The 23,543-nt window shown below is 48.6% G+C and overlaps 6 protein-coding genes across 6 annotated transcripts; 3 read left to right on the forward strand and 3 right to left on the reverse strand.

The window, feature by feature from the left end:
* Positions 1-78: 78 nt before the first annotated feature.
* On the forward strand, positions 79-1,487 carry MYCFIDRAFT_177585 (uncharacterized protein; the record flags this gene model as incomplete). The annotated part of the gene is made up of 7 exons (XM_007931349.1): positions 79-114; positions 177-266; positions 298-710; positions 739-1,088; positions 1,123-1,361; positions 1,387-1,422; positions 1,461-1,487. 7 exons carry the CDS (start codon positions 79-81, stop codon positions 1,485-1,487), a joined length of 1,191 nt encoding a protein of 396 aa, XP_007929540.1.
* A 2,560-nt stretch (positions 1,488-4,047) lies between these two features.
* On the forward strand, positions 4,048-4,624 carry MYCFIDRAFT_84672 (uncharacterized protein; the record flags this gene model as incomplete). The annotated part of the gene is made up of 2 exons (XM_007931350.1): positions 4,048-4,280; positions 4,339-4,624. The coding sequence occupies 2 exons, from the start codon at positions 4,048-4,050 to the stop codon at positions 4,622-4,624; spliced, it is 519 nt and encodes a 172-aa protein (XP_007929541.1).
* A 10-nt stretch (positions 4,625-4,634) lies between these two features.
* Positions 4,635-6,569, reverse strand: MYCFIDRAFT_204632 (uncharacterized protein; the record flags this gene model as incomplete). Its single annotated transcript, XM_007931351.1, has 3 exons — positions 4,635-5,709; positions 5,761-6,152; positions 6,538-6,569. 3 exons carry the CDS (start codon positions 6,567-6,569, stop codon positions 4,889-4,891), a joined length of 1,245 nt encoding a protein of 414 aa, XP_007929542.1. The 3' UTR covers positions 4,635-4,888.
* An 8,472-nt stretch (positions 6,570-15,041) lies between these two features.
* MYCFIDRAFT_208630 (uncharacterized protein) lies at positions 15,042-16,452 on the reverse strand (the record flags this gene model as incomplete). Its single annotated transcript, XM_007931352.1, has 6 exons — positions 16,003-16,452; positions 15,424-15,980; positions 15,303-15,376; positions 15,233-15,265; positions 15,091-15,183; positions 15,042-15,058 (listed from the first exon to the last, which is right to left on the reverse strand). Exons 1-6 carry the CDS (start codon positions 16,015-16,017, stop codon positions 15,042-15,044), a joined length of 789 nt encoding a protein of 262 aa, XP_007929543.1. The 5' UTR covers positions 16,018-16,452.
* Positions 16,453-16,517: 65 nt separating this feature from the next.
* MYCFIDRAFT_156289 (uncharacterized protein) lies at positions 16,518-17,782 on the forward strand (the record flags this gene model as incomplete). The annotated part of the gene is made up of 1 exon (XM_007931353.1): positions 16,518-17,782. One exon carries the CDS (start codon positions 16,518-16,520, stop codon positions 17,298-17,300), a length of 783 nt encoding a protein of 260 aa, XP_007929544.1. The 3' UTR covers positions 17,301-17,782.
* A 942-nt stretch (positions 17,783-18,724) lies between these two features.
* On the reverse strand, positions 18,725-19,349 carry MYCFIDRAFT_177590 (uncharacterized protein; the record flags this gene model as incomplete). Its single annotated transcript, XM_007931354.1, has 5 exons — positions 18,725-18,814; positions 18,841-18,938; positions 18,981-19,107; positions 19,140-19,231; positions 19,295-19,349. The coding sequence occupies 5 exons, from the start codon at positions 19,347-19,349 to the stop codon at positions 18,725-18,727; spliced, it is 462 nt and encodes a 153-aa protein (XP_007929545.1).
* Between the last annotated feature and the right edge of the window lie 4,194 nt (positions 19,350-23,543).

The raw sequence follows: 23,543 nt of genomic DNA on the forward strand, positions 1-23,543 counted from the left end.
AGCCTGCGGCATAGCCAACCCGAACAATCTCTTTGTGCACTCGAAACAATCTGATTGTCTCAGTGAATTTCGTCCTCTATGCGACATGGCTGTCTCGAGAACTCTGAGGATTGGGTTTCGGAGCTGTATGCGCAAGACGCTTTCGACTTTTCCTCGCGAGCAGGACAACAACATAGATGCGATTTATATTGACCAGCTCACAACTCTCGCCTCAGAGTAGCAGAGATTCAGCAACGAAAACAATGGCTATTGGATGGGAATGTGGCGTTGACCGCTTTTTCAATGTGCCCCGGAGAGCTGGAAATTCCTTTTGCACTCCAGGAGAAGGCCGAAAGGCTGCTATGGTATCGCGTTCGATCTCACCACATTTTGCGTCCCAAAGACCAAACCTTGGACCGAAAGCTTAGATATACCCTCTCCATCTGCTACCAGTCTGCCAGGCCTGTCGAGGAAACGAGGCTGTCTGCGCTTCAACCTAGGAAGTCGGAGCCGCAAGCAAAAAGTGGTTCCAGGGATTTCCGATGGTTGCAGTCTGGAGCTGTATTTCCGATGGATAGACCACAGTTAGAACTACCGCTGTCAAGCTTTATTCCGAGCATGGTGGCAGTGGAAGAACTGCTGTCGGTTAAATCTACCTCTGCGATGTTCTCGGCGCCTATATCAAGAAGTCCTGTGCCCGTTCCCATCACATTACACATTTTTATCCTGGGGTGCCTCCGTGCTGCAGTGGAATGCAAGAGCTGGCCCGGCTCGTCTCAGCATTCTCAAGTATTCGCGAGGAGACCTGAGCAAACTTGAGGGAGAACACAAGGGGTCTTCCATGGTCAGGCGCCGTTGGGGAATCGTATCGTGGCTTTTTCAATTCTCGGTCCTCAATTTCTGCCGGATAACCTGTTGTAGAGTATCCCAATCGCCTGCACCTCCGATCAGGCTCTCCTTTTCCCTCTTGCGACCTGTCTCTCAACCCAGCCAGACCCTCCAATTACTCCTGATGTATCCGCTTCCGCCTCTTGACCTCCTGGGAGTGCACCAGATTCGCATGGAGAATAGCGAGTGCTATCGCGACAAGAACAAGTGCGCTGATCATCGTCTACGACGTCGACGAGGATCTGTGTGTCGAAGAAACTCCTTCCGAACCTGAGAAGCAAGTCATCAAGGTCGACCAACCACGCTATATACAAAGCTTGGCTGGGCTGGGCTTAATATTGTGTCTGAAGAACAAAGACACCGCCTCGTCATGTCTCTGGGATACATGCGATATACGCTATGCTCCACCGGTCTCTCAACAGTCATTGGAGCCCCGCATTGGGCTAGGTTTGTCACGATACAGAGCTCTTCTGAAGCCCGCCGGCTCTTCTACAGTTTCGGACATCTCCTGACCGTCAGGTCACTGGTAGCCCTACCCAGAAGCGTGGTATGGGCGTATCGGCGTCGGTCTAGGCAAGACCATTGATCTGCAGAGACATGGCTATAGCAGTCGTGGCTAACGCGAGCACTCAACGCTTAGTAATAGTGTTTGAAGGTGTCGAGGCAAGGGAGGTCGTCGAGAACTTGCCGTTCTAAGTATTTTTGGGCCGGAGTCGGCTCCGTGAGAGTTTGAGACGTCTCACTGCATCTCGTCCGCTTCGTTTTGTTTTCTATCACTCACTGCGAGGCCCACGAGAGAGTTCATCATCGGACTTGGATCCTGATGCACTGCAGCTAGGAGACTGAGAGCCTTGCTAGTGATGAGTTGAGCAGTAGCTTGTGAAACGGAAACTCTGCGACACAATCTCCAACAGTTCGGAATCCGGTCTGTAACGGGTTTGTGTCCTAGTAACAAGGCTGGATCATGACCATAGAGTCGATTACACCAGCCGGGCCCCTGCACGATGTCTGCGGTCTCTTTCTGCATCGCTCGCTTCGTAAACAGTCCGTCCGCTCTGGCCGAACGGGACATTCCATGCCACAAGGTCTCCTGCTACGGGCTTCATTCATGAATCCATGAATGGACTGGAATTCTCTCACGTTCAAATCTCCTCCATTTAGGCATAGAGTCTAGACTGTACTGGAATGTAGTACATGCCCCCCAAGACACACTACTAAAATGGAATTAGCTAGGTTATTCGCAACAAGGATAAAGAAAATCATTCTATATACAAGCATTCTATATACTGGTTGCTTCCGAGGGAGTCGCTCAATATCTTTTACTAGCAAACTTGTCAACCGCTAGAAGTAGCGTCGCTTATACACTAGCCGTTAAGGCACATGCGGATCGGAACCTGGACTCTCATGCCGCTATCTCCGTGGGCGGTATGCGTAAACACTCGGGTTGTTTCCTCTAGGATCTAAGCATCCACATCGGTCATCAATGATGCTATGACAGGGAACCTGAAGTTGGGACCGAAGATTGACCGCTCCGTTGAGGCGATTGCTGTAAGTGGACTTCATGCCTCTTCCTTTACGCCAATGGGTGATATTTTTGGGGAGTGGGAAGTTATTTGATGATAAGCTTTCCAGAATCTTGCTCTTGGAGTACCGCCGTGTGGATTATGTACGAGGTTAAGGCTTCGCCCTGCTCTCGCCAAGCAGGGAGGCAAGGAATTGGTCGAGGAGGTGATCTGGGTGCCTTTCTTCTTGATCCAGGACTTGGTCGCCGACTATTTTGCTGCCCTTTTTCAATCGCGCTGTGCTGTTGTATTGGTCTTCAGCATTGAATGGTGCCTCGCTTGCTGTCGACCTGACCTCTGGTGTTACTGCTAATCATAATGCGGAAAGGGAACGGAGGTGGATTCTGTGCTGCTGCCGTCACACGATCTACGAATGCATTGGTGGAAGGCCATTCGCAAATTTCGTGAGTCGTAGGGTTTGCGCCTCTGCGGTGGCCTCCAGCCCCCGGCATTGTGAGCTGCGAGACTGATGGCCTAGGTCAGTGGTCAGCATCCGCGGGCTATAACGGCAGCCCGCACACCGACGAGCTGGGGAGGGCCATAGTCACATGCACCTGCCGCCGAGGTGTGATTGCCGCGCACTCGCTCAGGTTATCCCTTTGCACTGTATCCCAAACCAGTGTCCCGAAGGCTCGCCCGGTCTGGGCCTGAGTGGTCTGGTGTCCAGGACTCCTGCCAGGCGATTCCTCTCAGCAGGCCGAAACCCCTTCGAGGTCCTTCTGGCAGACGCCGAGCGATCAGGTGTCACTACGAGTGTGGATGCATGCCGAAGCACACGAAGAGCCCTCGCCTCGCTATAGCGACCCTTACTGCCCTTTGGGCTAAGTCCAACGCTGTTCGCGACTCATGCCAACGGGCAGCGGAGTGCTAGTAACCGTACCGTGCCGTTTCGAGCTGCCTCGCGCACCTGGGGAGGAAGCGCAAACGGTAGAGCCGAGTGGTGACCGTGGTGAATGAGTTGGTGGCGGCGGCTTTCGGGGTGCTGAGAGAGTGGTGGGGATGTCGAGGTGTGGAAGAAGTGGAAGAAGTGGAAGAAGTGGAAGAAGTGGAAGAAGTGGAAGAAGTGGAAGAAGTGGAAGAAGTGGAAGAAGTGGAAGAAGAAGAGTCAAAAGCGCGCGGCGAGAAATGTCGGGGGCGGGATTTTGAAACGCGCTAGCGCCGCGCACGGGCTTGCCTCAGGCAACTTTCACATGCACGACCGTTGGCTATGCCCGCATCACTGCATCACCACATCAGTCCTTCATTACGCTGTACTTCCTGAGCAGGCTGTGGTAATGGAGATATGACTTTGGAGAACAGATCCAAGTGCAGTCTTCGTGTATCACTGGCCGGACTTCATGCTCCAGGAATCAATGACAACTTCACCCTCAAAACACGCCAAGACTAGTTTTCGCGGCAGACCAGGGGTCCAACTGCCCCAGCTGAGGCGTAAGGAGAGGCAGCTTCTTGAGAGGAAAGACGTGTATCGGCGCAATGGAATACCCTCGAAGCACCTGGAAAGCTTGGGATCGATCATTGAAAAGCTTGAGACAGGACGAGAGGCTCTCGATGATGGACTCTTCGCTTTGCCGGTTGCAAAAGAGGAAGAGGGGAAATGTTGCCCGACACGGTTGTTCCAATGCTGCCGCCACCTCGCCTTGGCGATGGGAAAGCCGTGGCACTACTGCCACAGAACTGGCAAGAGGAGCTCGAAGAATTCCCTCCACGCCGCAAGTACGAGCCCAGCTACGTCGACCTCGCCGCGCCCGAGCGCGTCAAGATCGAGATCGCGATCCTCGAAGTCAAGATCAGAGATTTGCAGGGGCGAGAGGAGTACAAGAACAGCAAGTTCCATATGAGTCACTGGAAATGGTACCAGACTCTCTGTCATATTAGCGCCTTTTTCCCCAAGGGATACGGTGCTCCGCAGGAGAGCAAGATTCCTGGAGCCGAGGAGATGCGGCCCTCTCTCGATCATCCTGCAGACCACGTCTATGCAGACGCTGGAGCATTGGAAGCACGCAGCGCAACTTGAAGTCGAGAAGGCACGGGATCTGGAGGAGGATTTGAGTCGCAGGAATGCCGAAGAGAGCATGAGCCGGAAGAAGTTTGATGCAGAGTATCGCGAGATTGAGGGCATGAAGCAGATGTGGAAGGACATTGGGCGCTTGGTGGTTCGGAGATTGGGAGAGCTGGACATGTCGAAGAAGAAATAGCTCTGTTTGGCCCGAGATTTGGCAGGCTTTGGGATGTCCAGCTCGTAAGCCCCTAGAGGGCTCACCTAATGACATGGATACATCGAAGCCGGAAAGCGCACAGCAGTCCTCCGTCACCTCATCCCTCATTCCCAGCCTCCTCCCCCTCCCTAATCACATTCGCCACACTCCCCACCCCAAAATCCGAAGAAGGCGTAATAACAATATCCCCAAAAACCCACTCCGGCCGATCTTCCACCGGATTCGCAAACTCGGACAAAAATTTCAGCATCCAGCGATCAAGCTTGACGAAGTCTCCATCGAAGTCCGACAAGCTTTATGAAAGGCTTGCAGTCGCATCATGCAAAAGTCGAGAGAGGGCCAAAGGTCTCGGAGGCGGAGCAGGATGTTGAAATTGCGTTCGAGTCGCTGTCGCGCTGAGGAGATTTCGGCGGCATTGGTGGAGAAGAGCAAGGTGTGGATTTGGATGGTGGAGGCTATGACGAGGATGTGGCCGACCATGTTGTAGAGCACGTCGCAGCCGGGGGTGTCGAGGGCGGCGTAGACCATGTTGCAAAGTTTGGCTGCGTGGGATTTGCAGCGGTCGGCGAATGCGTTGATGATGCTGCCGTTGTGCTGGTCGTCTTTGGCGCCTTGGAGGAACTGGTAGTAGAGGAGCTGGCCGTAGTGGTAGACGCCAAGGTAGACGGCGACATAGATTCTGCCGAGACCTTGTGCGGCGTAATGGGCGAGGTTGGCGGGTTCATCTCGCATGTAAGACGGTAGCTGTGCTTCCCACTCGTCGATCCTGGCGGTGAGAGCCTCAACGGCTCGGATGTCTGGTGGTAATACTTGAGTATCTGCTGCTTGGCTATTCAAGGCATTGACGTCTCGAAAGATGCGATTCAGAGCAATCATCTGGCCTAAGAGCGATGGTGAGTCGTGATCGCGTGGTCCCGATCTGTCGTTGCTCTCGGTGCTTCGTAGCTGCAGAAAAGCCATTTCTTCCATAGGTAGCGGGACATCCAATGGTGGATCGGCAATCTGCCTTGGGACACGGACGCCTGAGGACGACCATTCGTCAATCATGCAGAGCGTATGCCACACTAGAGTTCATGTCAGGATCACCATCAATCCTACTTGACAAGAGTGTTCACCTCTAATATTAATCTCTCGCTCAAGACGAGTCTCGCAAGCGCGATGGGGCAAATCCAAAAGCTGCGCCATCCGACAAGCGATGCCATAATACACCGATTCGCCGGGAGCATCGCCCTCAATGATCCGGCAAGCCCCAAGCATGACACAAGCCTGGACGGAGGTCAAGCTGACATGACTGACGTCGAGAAGGCTGGCAGCCTTGCGGGCCCATTTCGTGCCTCTCGTTCTCGGACTCATGCCGGAAAAGTAGTCATTGGAGGAGAATCTGGCAGCCAAAGCCATCATGGCATATCTGAGGACCATCGGTGTCTTGTTCATGGCCAGATCGGACATGAATGCTGGCTTTTGGAACAGAGTGTGCAGCTGGTCGTGGACGTAGTCAAAATAGAGGCTCGCGAGGTGGAAGGACAGCGCGGGAGGTGGCAAAGGCACATGGCTGCCATCTTCGTTTTCATTGACCTGGGACGCTGTTCGAGCGATGGCGGGAGATGACGGAGTTGCTGGACTACATTCTGCTTGCGAGCGTCCAGACTTGGTCACTCGAGACTGCCCAGAGGAGCCTGGGGTTCTGGCGGCGGAGCTTCCATGTCGAACATGTCTTGGCCTGGACTCGGACACAGTCGTCTTCGAAGGCACGCACGGCGCATTGTGCTTTCTACACAGAGCACATGGCCCATCGAGATCGTTGTCTAGCTTGTCACAACGTCGTCGCCGCGCTCTACGGCCGCCGTCAGCCGATGTGTAGCTCCAACAACAGGACGTGTGGTCTCACGGACCGGCAGAACTCGCAGGCCGTGGGCGGCCGCATGCTTATATGAACCGCATGTGAGACGGGAAACCAAGCGAGAGGGGTGGGGAGATAGGATTGAGTTGGTGGAGGTGGCGGCGGCGGTGGAAGGGGAGAGAGAACTAGGAAGTGTTGTGGACCGCGGGCGCGTTCCAAGAGTGGCAGCGCAGAGGTCACCCACGTTCGAAAATTTTCGGCTTGGCGTTGCTTAAAAAAGCGAGCGTCCACCAGCTGAGCTATATCAGCTTCCCCGGATTTCTTGGCATAGATGGGCAGATATATACACGCAAAACCCGAGGACGTTCAGCCAATCAGATACACTACTGACGAGGGTAGTAGATGCGGGCGCCCCGAGGCCCAATCGTTAGACTACGCTTTATTGAGGGCCCCTCCGGGGGAGCAGGGGCTGGCCGGCTACTCACAGTGTTTACTATTCTGTATTCCCGAGTAGGACTGTAATCCCCCGACCGTGTAGCTGATTCTACGCTATAATATAGCACACGTTGAAGCTATACGGGTCGGGAATGGGTACTTCCGGAGGGTGTTTGGTTGGCTTTTTTTTTTTTTAAAAAAAAAAGACTAAGGTAGAGGAGATTAACTACGAACAATATTTTATTATTACAATCGTTAAAGCCTAAATTTTAACTACAATCGACGACTATCGGATTTAGAGTCTAGTATTCGGTTAGTATATGTGTTAGTATTAATACGATTCTAATAAAAATTATACTATAAGTCTATATATATATATATAATATATAAGATAGTATATATAGCAAGGGGAAATATAAACGTATATATAGAAATTAAATATACTAGTTAAGGGGATATATTTATAATGCTAGTATATAATATATTATAAGAGTATTAGGATAGATTAGGACAATATTAGTAGAAACTATACCGTTATTACCGGACAACTTAGTCCGTTATAAACCCTAGATATATTCGAAAATCAAAGAAATATATACGTTTACTTAAATTATAGAATTAGAGCCGCGCGAGTTAGTACAATAGTCTAGCAACTTGTTAAGTTACTTAGATAGGAACTCGATAATAGAATTTCCTCTTAGTAGTTACAGCCTATTATAAACGCCGTCTAAGTACAAAACTATATATAGTAGATTAATATACAAAGTACTCCTCCTCGAAAGTTGAAACCTAACTCCGATATAGCGCCGCCTAAGCACAAAACCATATATAGTAGATTAATATACAAAGTACTCCTCCTCCTCGAAACCTAACTCCGATATAGCGCCGCCTAAGTACAAAACCATATATAGTAGATTAATATACAAAGTACTCCTCCTCCTCGAAACCTAACTCCGGTATAGGACTACTACCTCCTATCCTACCAGCTATTAGGTACTCCTCCGGGGGCCCCTCCGGACGGGGTATAGTAGGCGCTCTTCGCCTCGGTAGTAACGTAGGGCTAGGATCCGCCGGGCTAGGTGATAAATCCGGCGATACCGAGCCACCCCATAATTCCTCCTGCGTAGTTCCATGCCGTAACGGACTCCTCTGCCTAGTATCCCTTAAAGACGGCCGGAGGATAGGTGGAATCCGAACCGGCGAAGGATCGATACTCTTACGGAGGGTAGAAGGTGTTTTCCTAGTCGAGACTGAAGGAATAGACCTTGGCGAACCAAAGGCTAGACTTTGTGTACGTATACTACGTAGCGTAGTAGTAGGGCTAGTAATTTCGACAGATAGGAGTTGCTTCGTCCGTTCTAGCTAATCTAGATCCCTATCTTTCGTAATATCGGAGATACCAAAAGTAATATCCGACTTTACAAAGTCTTGTTCGATAGCGAGGTCCTTATAGGCCCTAACCCTCGATAAGGCTACGTAGAATACCCCGGGAGATACTTGCTTCTCCCTAAGGTTTACGACAACCCGATCTAAAGTCATACCTTGCGACTTATGAATCGTAATCGCATAGCAGGTTACTATAGGGAATTGCTCGCGCCATTGTGTCTCCGTAGTACCGTAAGTACCGCGTGCCCTCCGTACGGGAAAGATAGGCACAACCGCACCCTTCCGGGCCCCCCCCCGAGCGTCGATCTGCTCGTTTAGTCCAACCCTACGAAACTCGGGAAAATAAACGAGTAGACAGCGAGGCATAGTATCCCGGGGACTCTCTACGTCCTCGTCCCAGAGAATACTATATAGTTGGCCGCGGCTACCATTAACTAAACCCATCTCCGTCCAGATATTCTGACATAGAAGTACCGGACATCTAATAACTAAGTATAGCTCGGAATAGAGTCCTTGAAACTCTTTCTCGTCAAGCCGACTACTCGAAATAGAGTCGTGCTTAGCGCTAATACGAAGTATCGGATATTCGCTAGCTAAGAGTTGCGTACGATTAAACTGCTCTACCGTAGTACGATAGGAGTAAAGCCGGATAGCAGACTTAAAGTCTCTCTGTATTGCCTCCCCGAAGGGCGTAAACGTACGCTGTCTAAGAAGATTATAGTGCCTATCTTCTACCTTATTAACCCGGACGGCTTGTAGGGCATCCTTAAATTGTAGGGCAGTCTTATCCTGCCCGGATTGCCGGACAACCTGTAACAAACGTAGCGTATACTTAAAGGCTCGGTAGCAATTACGACCGGAGATATCTATAGCGTTATATAAACGCTTAGTAGTAAAGAGAGCGGTAGCCGCGACGGGCGGAAGCTAACAGAAGTCCCCGGCTAGAAGAATACTAAACCCGGCAAAAAAGTCGGTAGAGGCCTTAGTTTCAGGAAAGATCTCGAATAGGCGCTGATTAATCCAACCTAGTAGACGAATACTAAGTATAGATTTCTCGTCAATTACTATAAAACGCACTCCTTCTAACCGTCGGCGGCAGACCTTTCTAGCCTCGTCTCCAAGTTCGTCTAAGATAGGATCGACTTGAATAGGTAGATTAAAGAAGGAATGAATAGTATAGCCATCGATATTAAACGCCGCTGCCCCAGTAGGGGCAAGTCTAACAATAGGACTTCGAGTACTACCTTCAGTACGCCGCGCAAGAGCCTGTAACCGAGCCGAGAGTAGCTCGATTACATAGGACTTTCCGGTACCCGCCTCGCCGTCGAGATTAATTAATAGCTGCGGGGCGCCTTCGGAGTTGGCGGGCGCCCCTAAGCGGGTACCGAATGGAAACTCTCGGACAAACTGTTCGTAGTTCTTAACAAAGACACTATATACTGCCGCTTGCCCCGGATTTAGTGATAGATAGGCGTTGGATGCCTGAGATTCGACATCTAAATTCGAGGTCGAACTTTCCTTTAACCGCCGCCAATAGTTATTCCGAGCTAGCGGTTCGTAAACCTCGGGTATAGTATCCTTAAAACGGCCACAGTAGGGACTCCAGTCAGCAGAAATATCAATACCCCGCTGTCCTAACTCGAGCTCCTCGCGAATCCGATTATTATCGCTAGGATGCTCGTTCCCGAGTTCGTTAAATATAGCCTCCTCATCCTCGGTAATAGGATATTCCTCCTCGAACTCGTCCTCAAAATCCTCGTTCTCCTCGGCTAGACGGCCGTAATAGTCCCTCCTAAGTGTAGGATACTGCGACTCCCGGCGCTCTAATTCCCGGTAGGCAGCCGGCCACGTAGTATAAGAAATAGGCGAGTTTGGGAATCGGAAGGGTAGTACTGGATATACTATCCAAGGGACGTGTAGTACAACCTTAAACCGACAGTACTGCGCGTACTTCGGATCGCTAGTATCGCTAGGATATAGCGGGATATAGCGAAGAATCCGGTCGGGATTTCTATCCGCTAACCTCGTAGGCGGATTCCGGCCTAGATTAAATCTAGTCGCGAACTCGAAGAGCGAAACAGTAGCGTATACTTCCTGTCGATCGCTATACTTCATATAGATCGTCCTACGCGCAGTCTGCTGGGGGTGCCCCTCGCCGAGGTCGTTTAGCCCAAATGGTACCTGTTGCTCTGCCTGCGGTCTACAGTCGAGGTTAACGAACTGCCGCGTACAATCTACTAAATTATAACCTAGTAGAATAAACGAAACCTCTTGTGCGGACCAATCTCTTTCAGAAACTAGCTTATTAAGTAGCTTAGCGGCAAGCGAGACTAAGGGCCTCCTATCAGATATACGGGGCAGGATATCCCGTATAAGTTCTGAATAGGGCTTTGTAGCAACCTCGGCTTTCGAACAGTACTTAACAATATATTGTAGTACTGCCTTAATATCGGTACACGGAGTAAGATCGGTATTCGCTCTCCAGGCCATCGTTAAAAGGGGATTAAAGTGATTAAGGTTCTGATCGTTACACTCGGCAATATATGTAACAAACTTGTCGTTATAGCGATTAGAAACCTCGGCCCTCTCTAGGATAGTACGCGGAAAGTGAAACCGGCAATATTTCGTAGTATCGGCCGCATCTTGTCCCTTCTTACGGCGTAGGCAATAATCGTTACACGAGTGCCGCTGAAGTCGGTTTACAAGATCCGAGAGAAACTCGAGATTGTTTTCTATTTCCGAGGTATCCGAATTTATAGCACTACGGCCAATAGGGGCACCCTGCCGACTAGTATCCGGATTTAAGGCAACGATATGTCTATCCCAACGTGTAGCAAGTGCCGAACGCCCCTCGTCAGTAGTAACACTAATCGATAGTAGCTCGTCTATCCAAAGAAAAAAGTGCGCGTGAATACTACCTCTCCCTTGAAACTCAAACCGAATCCATGAGTCAGATACCCTAAATTTAGGCTCTAGGACAGTCTTAAACAAGAGCTTTAACCGACGCTTAAATAGATCTACTACGATATGCGGATAGTCCTTAAGAAACTCCCGTGCTAGACGGATAGAATCGGCCGAACTACCTGTTTTCCATTCGTTATAGAACGGACTTAACCGAAGTAAATAGTCCCACTGTAGATCGGCGGGACTACAGGTTCCAAAAAGCGCCGGACATCCTAGAGACCGAACCATCGCTTCTAGTTCCATTCGGCGGGCGCCCATATACGGCCTCGTACCAATTAGGGACCGCCCGTGCCTTGTAATTGTGTCTAAAATAGACTTAGAATCCGGGGACTCCGGGTTTAGTAAGGCCTCCCGTAGTTGCTCCTTTGTAAGGCTATTAGCAACTTCGAGACTACGGGCAAGGTACGTAGACTAGCTACGAGTTAAGCTTCGGTAATAGATATTAAATACCGTATACCGCCAGCTAGTATGGGAACCAAATCGACCGTCGTAATAGTATAGTAGGGCTTGAATATAGTCCTTAAAACCAACTGTCCTTTCGCGAGGGCTATAAAAATCGCCCTGCCCTGTAGGATATAGGTACGGAAAGGCAAGTGATAGAAGGCTACTATTAGTATCCCACTCGTCGATAGGTCGCGCCTGTAAATGGGGCCACGTTAAGTGGGGTAGACTGCGAGGCTGGGCTAATCGATGTAGACTCGTCCCGGGGGGTCCCCGGCTAACTTCGGTCGGATTCTGGGGGCCTACCCGGCTAACCTCGGGATTATCCCCCCCTGCTATACTCTCTACAGACCGTAGGTCATCTAGTAGGGTTTGATTAGGATCCCGGGTTTGCCCTAATTGCGGGACAGCGGCGGTTTCAATAGGAAATTCCTCGTCCTCGCCGGTAGTATCTAAATATTGTGGCCGATCGCTAGTAGTAGTTTCATCGGACTCTACTAACTCGGTTTGAATTTGACCTAATACGCTATTATCTTGCGGAAGCTGAGACAATAGCGTAGGGTCTATTTCGATATCAGAATATCCGGGATGATTATCCTTTAAATACTCTAACCACAACTTAATAGCCTGCCTACGAACGCGGAATTCGCGATTAAAGGACGCAATCTCATTAGTATTTAGGTTCCGAGGCCTAAGTAATAGTATATCTACCTCATTAGGTAGTCGCGGCAGTTTGTTATAAACAGAGACTATATCGCGAAGGAAATGAGCGACATGTCCGCGGTACTTATACTGCTGGCCCCGGACCGTAAGTACGTTAACGGCAGTATGGACCCTAGCGATTAGGAGCTGTTCTATATCGCTAAGCTTAGGCAAATCTACCGGTAGCTCGCCCGGGTCCATATTATTTGCCCTAGAGAATAGGGGAATTCGAGGGGGGTTCGACTTAATAGCCTTTAAACAAGAGCTACAAGCGCCGGTAGTAGGATCTAGCTTAAGATCTAACCAGCGGCGGGGGCATATTTGACACCGTATCCAAGATATAGTATCTCCCTGTCGGCTAAATCGTATACACCGGTCGAAGTCGGTATTAGATAGAGCCGGTCGAGTACGACGTTGTTCTAGTGTTTCGGCGTTTTTAAGGCTAAGATTACCCTCATCTAGTTCGCGAGTAGCCTAGGCTGCCTCGCGAATTCGATTAAGAGAACGCCTATTCATTCGAGACCTCGACGACTCGGAAGCCCTACTAGAGCTAGGAATCGTAGAGGGAAAGATACCGTATTGCCGGCAGTAACCATATTCGAGACTACCGGCCTGAAATTCCGATCGGGTAGTAAAGTGGCTACCCGTTTCGCACCACTTTAGCTCAGTAGTAATATCCGAAATACCGGGATTCGAACAATACGAGCAGAGGGTAGAATTAACTACCCGACATTCTCTATAGGGCCGAGGTATATTACAGCCGCTACAGGTAAATGAATTTATATCGCGGGCAAGTAAGGGAGCCCTAGTAGATCGTAACGCCCGATTTGCGCGGTCCTCTCTCGCGACAGCCCGTCTTTACTCCCTTTCAATAGAGGTTTCGTCCCGACCTCTCCGATAAATATTAGGGGCTTCTACGTTAATAGTAGGGCTACGCGAACGCCTTTGTAGCCGCCTTTTGCGTGCCTGTTTCTCGCGACATGTAAGACAGGTCTTATAGGACTGCCTACCCTCTCGATTAAAATCGCTTAGAGGTCGTTGTGTTTTACACCTCGAACATTGTTTTTGTACTCGATCCCGAGTAGTATCCGAATTAGAATCCATATTATATAGATCCTAGGTAAATTTCGATCTAGGACCGTAGTAAATGTACCTAGTTTCCCTCGGCGAAAGGGGTTTTTAAAGGTATACTCCTTGACGTATATAAGACAGTAAAATAGTTCCTTTAAAGAATCTAAAATACTACTCCTATATACATATCCTCCGAACGTGCTAGGATACGATTTCTATATAAGGCGGTTCCGCTCCCAAAGTAGGTCCGCTAGCCGGCCACTTTTATATAGGAAACCCTTACTTCGGGGGCGACCCTGCCTCGCGAGCGCTCTTAAAACGCGCGCAACTCGTAGACTTAGCGAAAATTGTACGTCTAGTATAAAAAAAAGTCGATATACCTACTAGACGCCCTAGAGCCTTACTATAGCCCCTCCGATTAGGCTAATATTTAGTACCCTATAGGCTAGTATATTAGGGCGCCTCTAGACTAGATAGCTATAGAATACGGAGTATCCTATATATATCTCGATAAATACTAATCCGATTTCAATAAAAATTACACCGTTAGAACCGCGCGGGTCGGTTCTATTAAACGTGAAATTTTTATAGAAATCGACCACCTTCGAATTTAGTGTTGGCAGGTGTTGGCTAGTGTTGGCTCCAACTTCGGCGGTTAATATCTCAATGAATATTGATTCGATTTCAATGAAAATTACACCGTTAGAACCGCGCGGGTCGGTTCTATCAAACGTGAAATTTTCATGGAAATCGACCACCTTCGAATTTGGTGTTGGCAGGTGTTGGCTAGTGTTGGCTCCAACTTCGGCGGTTAATATCTCAATGAATATTGATTCGATTTCAATGAAAATTACACCGTTAGAACCGCGCGGGTCGGTTCTATCAAACGTGAAATTTTCATGGAAATCGAGCTATTAGCTCCTACTTTATAAGTATATAGAGAGTATTAGCTCCAACTTCGGCGGTTAATATCTCAATGAATATTGATTCGATTTCAATGAAAATTACACCGTTAGAACCGCGCGGGTCGGTTCTATCAAACGTGAAATTTTCATGGAAATCGAGCTATTAGCTCCTACTTTATAAGTATATAGAGAGTATTAGTTTCCATTCTATATATATCGGCTAGTTGGTCTAGTAGTATGATTCTTAACCATTAATGATTCTATTTCTCCCGGCTATACTACTTAATATAGTCCCCGCTATATGAAGGTATATGTCTTAAAGGAGTTATAAGATCGATGGGGGTTAAGAGGTCGTAGGTTCGAGTCCTACACTAGCTATTTTTTTTTATTTATACGTAATTAATAGGAAATATACTTGTCGTAGGTTCGAGTCCTACACTAGTCCTACACTAGCTATTTTTTTTATTTATACGCAATTAATAGGAAATGTACTTAAATCTTGAATTAAATATTACTACTATCAAGCTAATACCCTAGCTAATAAGCTAAGAAATCCGGGGTAAGTTAAATTCCCCTTTAATCTTTGTTTCGATTGACGTTCTACGCTGAAATCCGGGGTAAGTCAAATTTCCCTTCAATCTTTGATTGCATATTACTTCTGCGAAATTTCTCAGCCAATCATTTCGGTCTTGGCGGACAACTTGGATTTTCGCGGGCGGTGGCCGCGGTGTCTAGATTGGCAGCTGCGCTGCCAATGAGAAGTTCTCCGCCGGCGGAAAAGATGGAGAATCCTTCTGCATTTGGTTACTGCCGGAATGAGCCGAGAGCCAGAATCTCCTCCACCTTTCCGATGCCTTATGAGTCCTCTTTCTTCTGCTTCATCACCACTACATCTTCCTTCGAATCTTAGCACTGGATGAAAGCCATATGGATGCGGAAGTGCCAAGACATGTATGATCTAGCTGCCTTCGACCGCCGGTGTATGTTCTCATGTTGCGAGGGACGTCGAGGGTGATCTTAGAGGACTTCTAAACAGGATTGAATCATCTCCCTGGGCCATACCCCCAAAAGACATAGGCATAGACCCGGCCCGTTGAGCTCCGATGTCTGTACAATGGTGTACTTGCTGCTTGGGCGTATCGTAGTCGTAGTGGTGAGTGATGAAGATGGAGGAGAAGAAGTTGGAGGCTGGCGTTGCCCGGCAAAGTGGAGGAGCATTGGGTCTTGGCGTTTGGCGGACTTCTCCGTCGCAACCGAGCCTCCTACTCCTCCTCCTCCTTCTCAAGTACTTCCACTTTGACTGCAACCACAATGGCAAGCTCATCGGCCCGGAGAAGCCCAAGGAAACGTCCGATATCTGACAGCAATACCGGCGGAGCTGACCAGCCGAGCAAGAAGTCCAGGCTCGACGATCTGCGTGAATCTGGATCCGCGTAGTATCACTCTCTGCATCTTCCAATACTGACCCTTCTGATGGACCTGCAGTGCCCGATATCTCGATGCAGTAACCATCTACGTAGGCGCCGAACGAACTCCATTCGTCCTCCATATTGGCATTCTCCGCGAGCGATGTCCGAAACTCCTGGAAGCGCTGAGCCAAGGTGCCAGGATACACGGCGACGATGCATTCGAGCTTGTTGCAGAAGACGAACGAATCTTTCGAATGTTCCAAGTCTGGCTGTATACAGGTGAACTCATTGAGCCTACGGCAGACGTGTTGGGCAAGAGCGAGGACGATTGGAGCGCGCAGAAACGGGACGTCGACAGGTTGGTCGAAGGTGATAGCAAAGAGCCGGAGAAGAGCATCAAGTGGCTGGACGAAGACTTAGTAGATCTGTATCTGCTGGGCGGACGATTGAAGCTCGACACGCTTTGTAACAGCATCGTCAACGAGCTATGGGCTGAAAACAACCTGCTCCAATGCACGACTTCCCTTCCCGCGATCAAGAAGGCGTTTGAAAAATCCCTGCGCCTAAGCCAATTCTTGAGCCAGGAAGCCCATTTCCGACTCCTCGCCGATGCATTGAATATTCCAGAAAATGCGGCGGAATATCCTCCGGAATACCTTTCTGGCATTCTGCGTCGAATTCTGGAAAGACAGCAGGACTTGAGACGTCGCGCTTGTGCAATGCATGCGCCTGATAACTACTGGGAGCGGGTGTGCGGGTATCACATCAATTGCGTACACAGTTCAGCACTCCGGTGTGAACATCGTTGGATCGAGTCGTGCAAGCAACGGACGTTGAACAGAACTCGCAAGCAAGCACTGTACACCCGACTCTCTGACATCGGCACAGTTCTTGTAGGGCCAGAGCAGGTTCCATTCACGGTGCATATCACACTTATTAGCGTCTTCTCGGATTTCTTCCGAGGTGCGTTCGAAGGTCGTTTTGAGGAAGGCAGGACTAGGAGGGTGGTGCTCGAAGATGACAGTCCGGCGGACTTCGCAATGATGCTTTACTGGTTGTATACTGGAGACATATACATCCCGACCAAAGATGATTACGACTTTCTGGATGCACTGAAGGGCCACGATGGAGCTTCCGAGGCAGAAGATGGGAGCGGTTGGGTAACCCTACCATCATCGCTCGCCCTTAAACTCAGATTTCAAGATTCGCTCGTCGGACTCTACATCCTCGCTGACAAACGAGGAGTACAGCGCCTCAAGAATGATATTTTAACGCAAATCCGCGACCAGAAGAGTGGGAGCTGGCCTCTGCTGATATCCTCCATTGACCGTATCTCCTTGGCCTGCTACAATCTGCCGGATCAAGATCCTTTGCGAGCGTGGCTGGAGCAAGAGGCATCACAGAGCTGGACCGGATCGATGCATCTGAGCCGCAGCGAGATCAAAAAGCTGCCTCCAGACTTCCTGGTCAATGTCATGCATAACATTCTTCAACGACGTTAGCACGGCACACTGCAAGACGAGCTTCTCAGGCTACGGGCACGCTGATAAAACATCGAACATTGCGAGAATTCATGAGCTGGAGCTACAACTGGCAACTGCCGAGGCGACCATTGAAAAAGTAAGGAGGTCATATCCTTACGTGCTGGGTCTTCTGGGCATCTAGCTATGCAGCATCAAGACACTGCGATATTTTCACTGATGATAAAAATGCAGCACCTCTGCCAAGGTGACCGAGTTATCCGCCTAGACAATATGAACCTCGAACTCGTATGCGGGCAATGTGGAGGAGGAGCATCATTGCTTGGCATGAGCATATCACAGCATATGCTTGCAGGCGCAGTAAGCAGTTGCAATTAGTCCTGCTCATCGAGAGAGTCTTCCAATTTCAACATGCGTTCTGACTTGCAAATGATGCAACTGAATATAGAACGAGTGGTGCCTGAGGCGTCGATCGTACAGCAGATCGCAACGGATCTGCCATCATCGTCGTTCCCGACAACTTTATTCGAACCTCATCCCAGTGCTGCCACGCGGCTGTCAGCTGTGGTCGGGGGTAGTGTCGGGGTATGCTGATCGAGAATGTTGGAGAGCTTTCTGCGATGCGGGACTTGGCGAGAACACTTCGGAGATCGAGGAAGGGATCACGCCACGCTCACGTGAGAGCCTCTCGTCATCGAACACAATAGATCTATATCTCCCGGTTGATCGCGTGGCCAGCGCAGCGAGTTCCAACAACGTCAACATCAAAGCAAGACAAGACATTGGAAGACTACAAGCAACCCTGGCGACTCTACATCGACCACAACTTCGACACTTTACGCATTACGACCCATTGATCAACGAAACCATGGCAACGACAACCGCTTCAAAAGTCCCCGATACAGCAATCATCCCCCCAACTCCTGCCACCGAAGAGCCTAGTCAAGGCCAGCTCACTCCCAACACCAACCCAACCTCTGAAGCCACCAAACCCGCCACAGAAAATCCAGCATCACTCGACTCCTCAACCCAATCCCCGGCGAGATCCCCCTCAGCCACAGAAGTCATCAACGCCGTCCTCGCCGAAGAAGAAGCAAAAGCCCGGCAACACCGAAGCACTGAAGCCTCGAAGTCAAGAGCCTCTTCGCGCAGCAGAAGTCGAAGCAGACCTGCCAGTGCGGCGGGTTCAAGAAGGGGTTCGACGAGCGTTTGGGATAATGATCCCGAGAAGAAGCAGAGGAAGTTGGTCGAGAAGATTTTTGGGCATCATTGGACGCCGGATTTTTTGAAGTGAGGTAGTGAATGTCGGCTGTGCGAGGAAGGGTGGTTTTTTTAGGTGGGGATTCTTGAGGGGTAGGTGGGATGGGTTTATGAAATGAAATACTGGCTCAGTCTGGCTGACTGATTGATTGATTCATGATGGAGAATAGTGTTTTGGAATGAAATCATCTTCTGCTCGATGCTCTTTGAAGTTGGGATATCCAGGGTTCCGTCAGCCACTCCTCCCCGAGACATGTGGCATGCTTCTTCCAATCCTTTTTTCACGTGGATTTCCTACTACATCATCTCTCTTTCTCGTAAAATGGCATGGCCGGTAAACAAGCATCCCCGGATCGGAAAGAAAGCGAAATGCGTCCTCCGTAATGGCAAATGCAAGATCTTCGCATTAATGATCAACCGGAAGTTAAAAAAATATGTTACTGGGTTGGGTTGGGTTGGGGTAGGGTTGAAACGCAGGAACGAAAGAAATTAGGTCTATGTATACTGACCAAGAATGCGAGGGTGGTAAACCGCCACGGCGGCTAGGTTTGCAGCGGCGGCTTGTCCACTTCCATGGTTGTTTACAGGCTATATATGGACCGCCAAGAGGTCTAATTTCGAGCCAATTTGAAGCCTTGTAATCGCATGGTATAGGCCTGCAAATGAGGAGTCACTTTGAAGCCAAACTAGACCTTATCTAGCGGCCATTTCTACCTCTTGTTTATCGACCTGTTCTACCTCTTCCTCGCGGTCACGTGTCGCCCTTGTTTTGACCTTACTGTCGCCAGTATAGGTGATTATTCTAGGCATTTGGCGCCTAAAGATGTAAACGCGTTGCTTAGTAAGCTAGAGTGTGAACAGTCGGTACGTAGTCGGTCGTTCTCGTAATCTCGTAGATAATCGCTAAGGTGTTGCTGTCGCAGTTTCAGAGCCCTTTTCCACTAAATATATATTAGCAAAGGCACCAATTCTTCTACCCTCGTAACCGCGAATACCGTTTAGAAGTAGACGATATTCGCCTCGCTTTAGGTCGTGTTATACGTAATTAGCAAGGCGTACGAATAAGCGGCTTCGAATACGACGAATATCGATCGTTTACTACTAATATTTAGTTCCTTAAGAATCGACCGGACAGGCTGTCTATAGACCTAGCAAAGCGGCTGTTTCGTAGGGTGAAATTCGAGTGTCGCCTTCATAAGCGGTTTATAGACCATTAGCGAGCGGAAAGCGGCGGTAGTAGTGCTTAGAAGGCGTCGAGGTGTCTACGGCGGAAGCGTATTGCGTAGAAGGCGCACGACTGCCCTGCGAAATTGACTATCCTCGAGTTCTACGAGAAGGATTAAAACAGCGATTTAGGGGTATTTCTCGACAATATAGCGCTAGCGCACTCACCTACGGATATAACGGTACTGAGGCCCTCGCATGTTATCCTCCTACCGCTAAAGGATAGCTATTCGTATACTCTCGAGTTTGTTAATAGAATATAGGTCAATAACGGTATAAAGGCTGTTTAGAAGGAAATACTCGAATTTCGAGCAGGTAAGTGCGGTCTTGGCGGCTCATATACTAGTATTGACCTGTTTCTAGGCTCTTCGACCGTTTCTAAGCTAGTTAATAAAATGAGAAGGCCTAAGCAAGCGACAGTATAGCGAGACGCAGGTGCAATAAGAATTATACGTAATCGAGTCCGCAATACTAACAAGGCCGCCATCACTCGAATAAGCGATAAACGCAGGTCTAGCGCTAGCGAGTCTATCTATCGACAGTTACAACAGGCTTAGGCCTACTTAAATACCAAATTCAGCCTATACAGCGACAATCTAACTAGTTAGGCGGAGGCAATCTATTCAGTAGGCGACAAGAAGGGCACGTATCAATCAGGCCTTATTTAGGCCTCTAACTAGCAACTACAGCTTCTTCGCAACTATAGTGGCTTATTCTTGCTAGATTCTACATTTAGTACAAACAAACCTCTTTGGCTACTGTTTACGGTATACGTCCGCAATTAGCATCTCGAGTGGCTTCCGGCTAGTTATATGCTTCTATCTTGTAAGCAGGCGCACCTTATTGAGAAGGCTATAAGAACGCTCCGTTCTATAGCTAAAACTGACTTCTAAGTCAAATTGAGCTCTTACAATAGCAATAGCTTAACCTACTACTTTGGATAGCCTATATACGCAAGCAAGGCTTCCGATAACCTCTATAAGGAACAGTCTAACTGGATACCGCTTTAGTCTATTACAGACGACTTAGCGAGTAAGCAACGTGCTATCTAGCAGGCGCTAACCGATTGCTATATTAAATAGCGGCTTTGCTAGCGGCACGTTGTAAAGACCTTCGAACGGCGGTTTAAGAAGCATCTATAGGCGCTTAAGGCTATGTCTAATGCTATGTTTATCGCGAGAGACTAGGACGAGTGTGCTCACTTTATTAAGCGAGCGGCTATTGAACTGGAGGCTCAGAAGGCAAAGAAGAAGCTAGAATACCTCCGTAACAACTAGCCGGCTTTACAGAGCGATCGATAGGCGACTTAGGCACGGCTCGGAGACCCCCTTTTAATAGCGATTCGAACAACGTTACTACTTAAGGGCTATTACGCACACTTGAAGCGCCGAGACAAGCGTTGGATACGCTAATAGAGCTTGCGAGGTGCGTATTCGTCCTATTCTTATAGTGCTATCGAAATCTTATACAAAAGAAGTCTACGCCTATATTCTTCAGAACGGCCGTAGCCCCTAGACCGGCTTTCGGGTACTCCCGCTAAGCTATCTAGATTTCTCGACCATGTTCATTCTATATTGTTTCTACTAACAACAAGGCCTATACTAACTGTTATTAGGCTTAGTGATGCACCTTATACAACTAGACAATTACATCTGCGAGCGCGCGCTTCAAAACGGCTAGATCGACGGTTAGGGCTAGCTTCCACTATAGAAAAACGAATCCTGTTTATCCTTTAAGAATCTACCGCTTTCTATACAGAAGAAGATGGCAGATAAGCTTATATAGGCATACAAGGACCGTGACAATGGCAAGCCTATCTGGCGGATGTGTCTACCTACTATAGACGACGATGCTTGTACTAAATGCTTCTGCTATTTCTAGCATAGCTACCACCTTCCTTACAAGCATATTTAGCGCTTCTATATCGACAAAACGAGCCTTCTTACTACTTAGCGCTATAGGCTCTATATCAGTCGGTTTCAAGGACCTAATAGCAACCTCGTTCATCTAGACTAGCATAATAGCAAGCTAATTCTTAACGATAACAACAACCATCGACCTACTAGACAGCTTGTCGACCTAAATAAAGCCCCTAGTATCTATAGGCTCCGTACAGTGAAGGAATACTTCTATTCTATGCAAGAAGGTCTTATATAGACCTTCTTCCGCTTCTATAACAGCTAGACTTCTAAGCCTCACTTGAACGACGAGCAGCAATACGAAGCCTTGCTATAGTAGGTAACATACTACTCGGAAATAGCTCAATTAGTGATAGATATTCAGATGCAATAATAGCTTAACAGAGGCGCTCCGCAGGCCTATTTAACACCTCGTCGTAAGGCTAAGTAGCGCTTAGTCGACGATAGGCCGCTATAACAACCTGTCTTTAAACTACTGCTAGCACTACCAAGTCTAGCACTACTAAGTCTAGCACTACTAAGTCTAGCACTACTAAGTCTAGCACTACCAAGTCTAGCACTACTAAGTCTAGCACCTTTAGCACCTTTAGTACCTTTAGCACCTTCCGTCGAGGCTCCGTAGCGGCTATTTATCGTCGTTAATAGCAGTATACTGCCTGTCTATAGTCTAGTTAACAAAGACAATATTATCGATAACGTTAACTTCGCTCTAGTCGTTGTTACAGTTAACAATGACGCTGATATAAACCTCTTAGACCTTACTGACAACGACGCTCCGTACGAGGCTAACGATAAGGACCTATTCGATAGCCTATCGGATACAGACCTTCTATAATCTATACTACTTAAAGCTAGTCGACTCGAGAGCAGTCGATTGCCGCTATCTTTACTAAAAGACGCTAGCAAAAGTGATCAATACGATAACGACGAGGCATTAAGGCATCAATCCTTACTAGACGATTTGCTATTACTAAGTGAGCTGTTTCCACTACGCCAACCTCTACCTTCTATAGAGCTACTACCTTCTTCGGCACTATCTACAGCTTAGCATTCATTACCTATATAGTCACCTAGTGAAGATACTTCAATTAATCCACTGCAGCTATTAGGTGGCCCTTATAAACCTCGTCGTTAGAAGCCTTCAATTAGTGAGCCTGTAACACCTTCGAAACGCGCTCGTGGAAGTGGACCACTAAAACGACGGATCTAAGGAGAGGTTGTCGCTTCTAAGCGGTGGAAGTGGTGGTACTGAGGTGCAGGCGTGGACTTAGTCGTTTTCGAGCGATTACGGCTGTTCGGAACGGTGGAAATCCGAGGTAATTGGGTTGCACAAGGGGTGTTTGCAGTACCCCGATTTGTACACTAATTTGCGTGGTTTCAGGGCACTTTGCAGGGGCTTATGGAACCCTCGAGGTGTGCTGAAGCTACTTTGAATTTAACTTCTTGGTCAGTATACGTGGACCTAAGAAATTACCGATATACCGGGTTTCGAGTTTCGCTCCTCTCTTGCGACCTAGGAGTGTAGTTGATGAGAACTCGGGATGTTTGAGTATACATATAGCGGCTCAAGAGGTTGAAATGGATTACGTCCTGAGTCCGGGTTGCAATACCTATCGAAGAGTCACTAGTCTACGTTACGTAGAGGTTGACTCTGGAACTGTATCTTCATCAAGATCTTGAAGATTCCCAAATCGCTGTCTTTGTCCAGCCAGGGAAACCTTGAAGTTCGTCGTACCGATAGTTGTTTACTCCGGAGCACAGACCTGTAGCTAGAATATAGCCTGAGTCACCCTATCAACCAACCTGGAGGGCTTACTCTGTCGGCTTAAATATATTGTTCAGGTCGAAGAGTCAGTGTTTG

This window comes from Pseudocercospora fijiensis, assembly GCF_000340215.1.
Source record: "Pseudocercospora fijiensis CIRAD86 unplaced genomic scaffold MYCFIscaffold_7, whole genome shotgun sequence".
NCBI lineage: Eukaryota > Fungi > Ascomycota > Dothideomycetes > Mycosphaerellales > Mycosphaerellaceae > Pseudocercospora > Pseudocercospora fijiensis.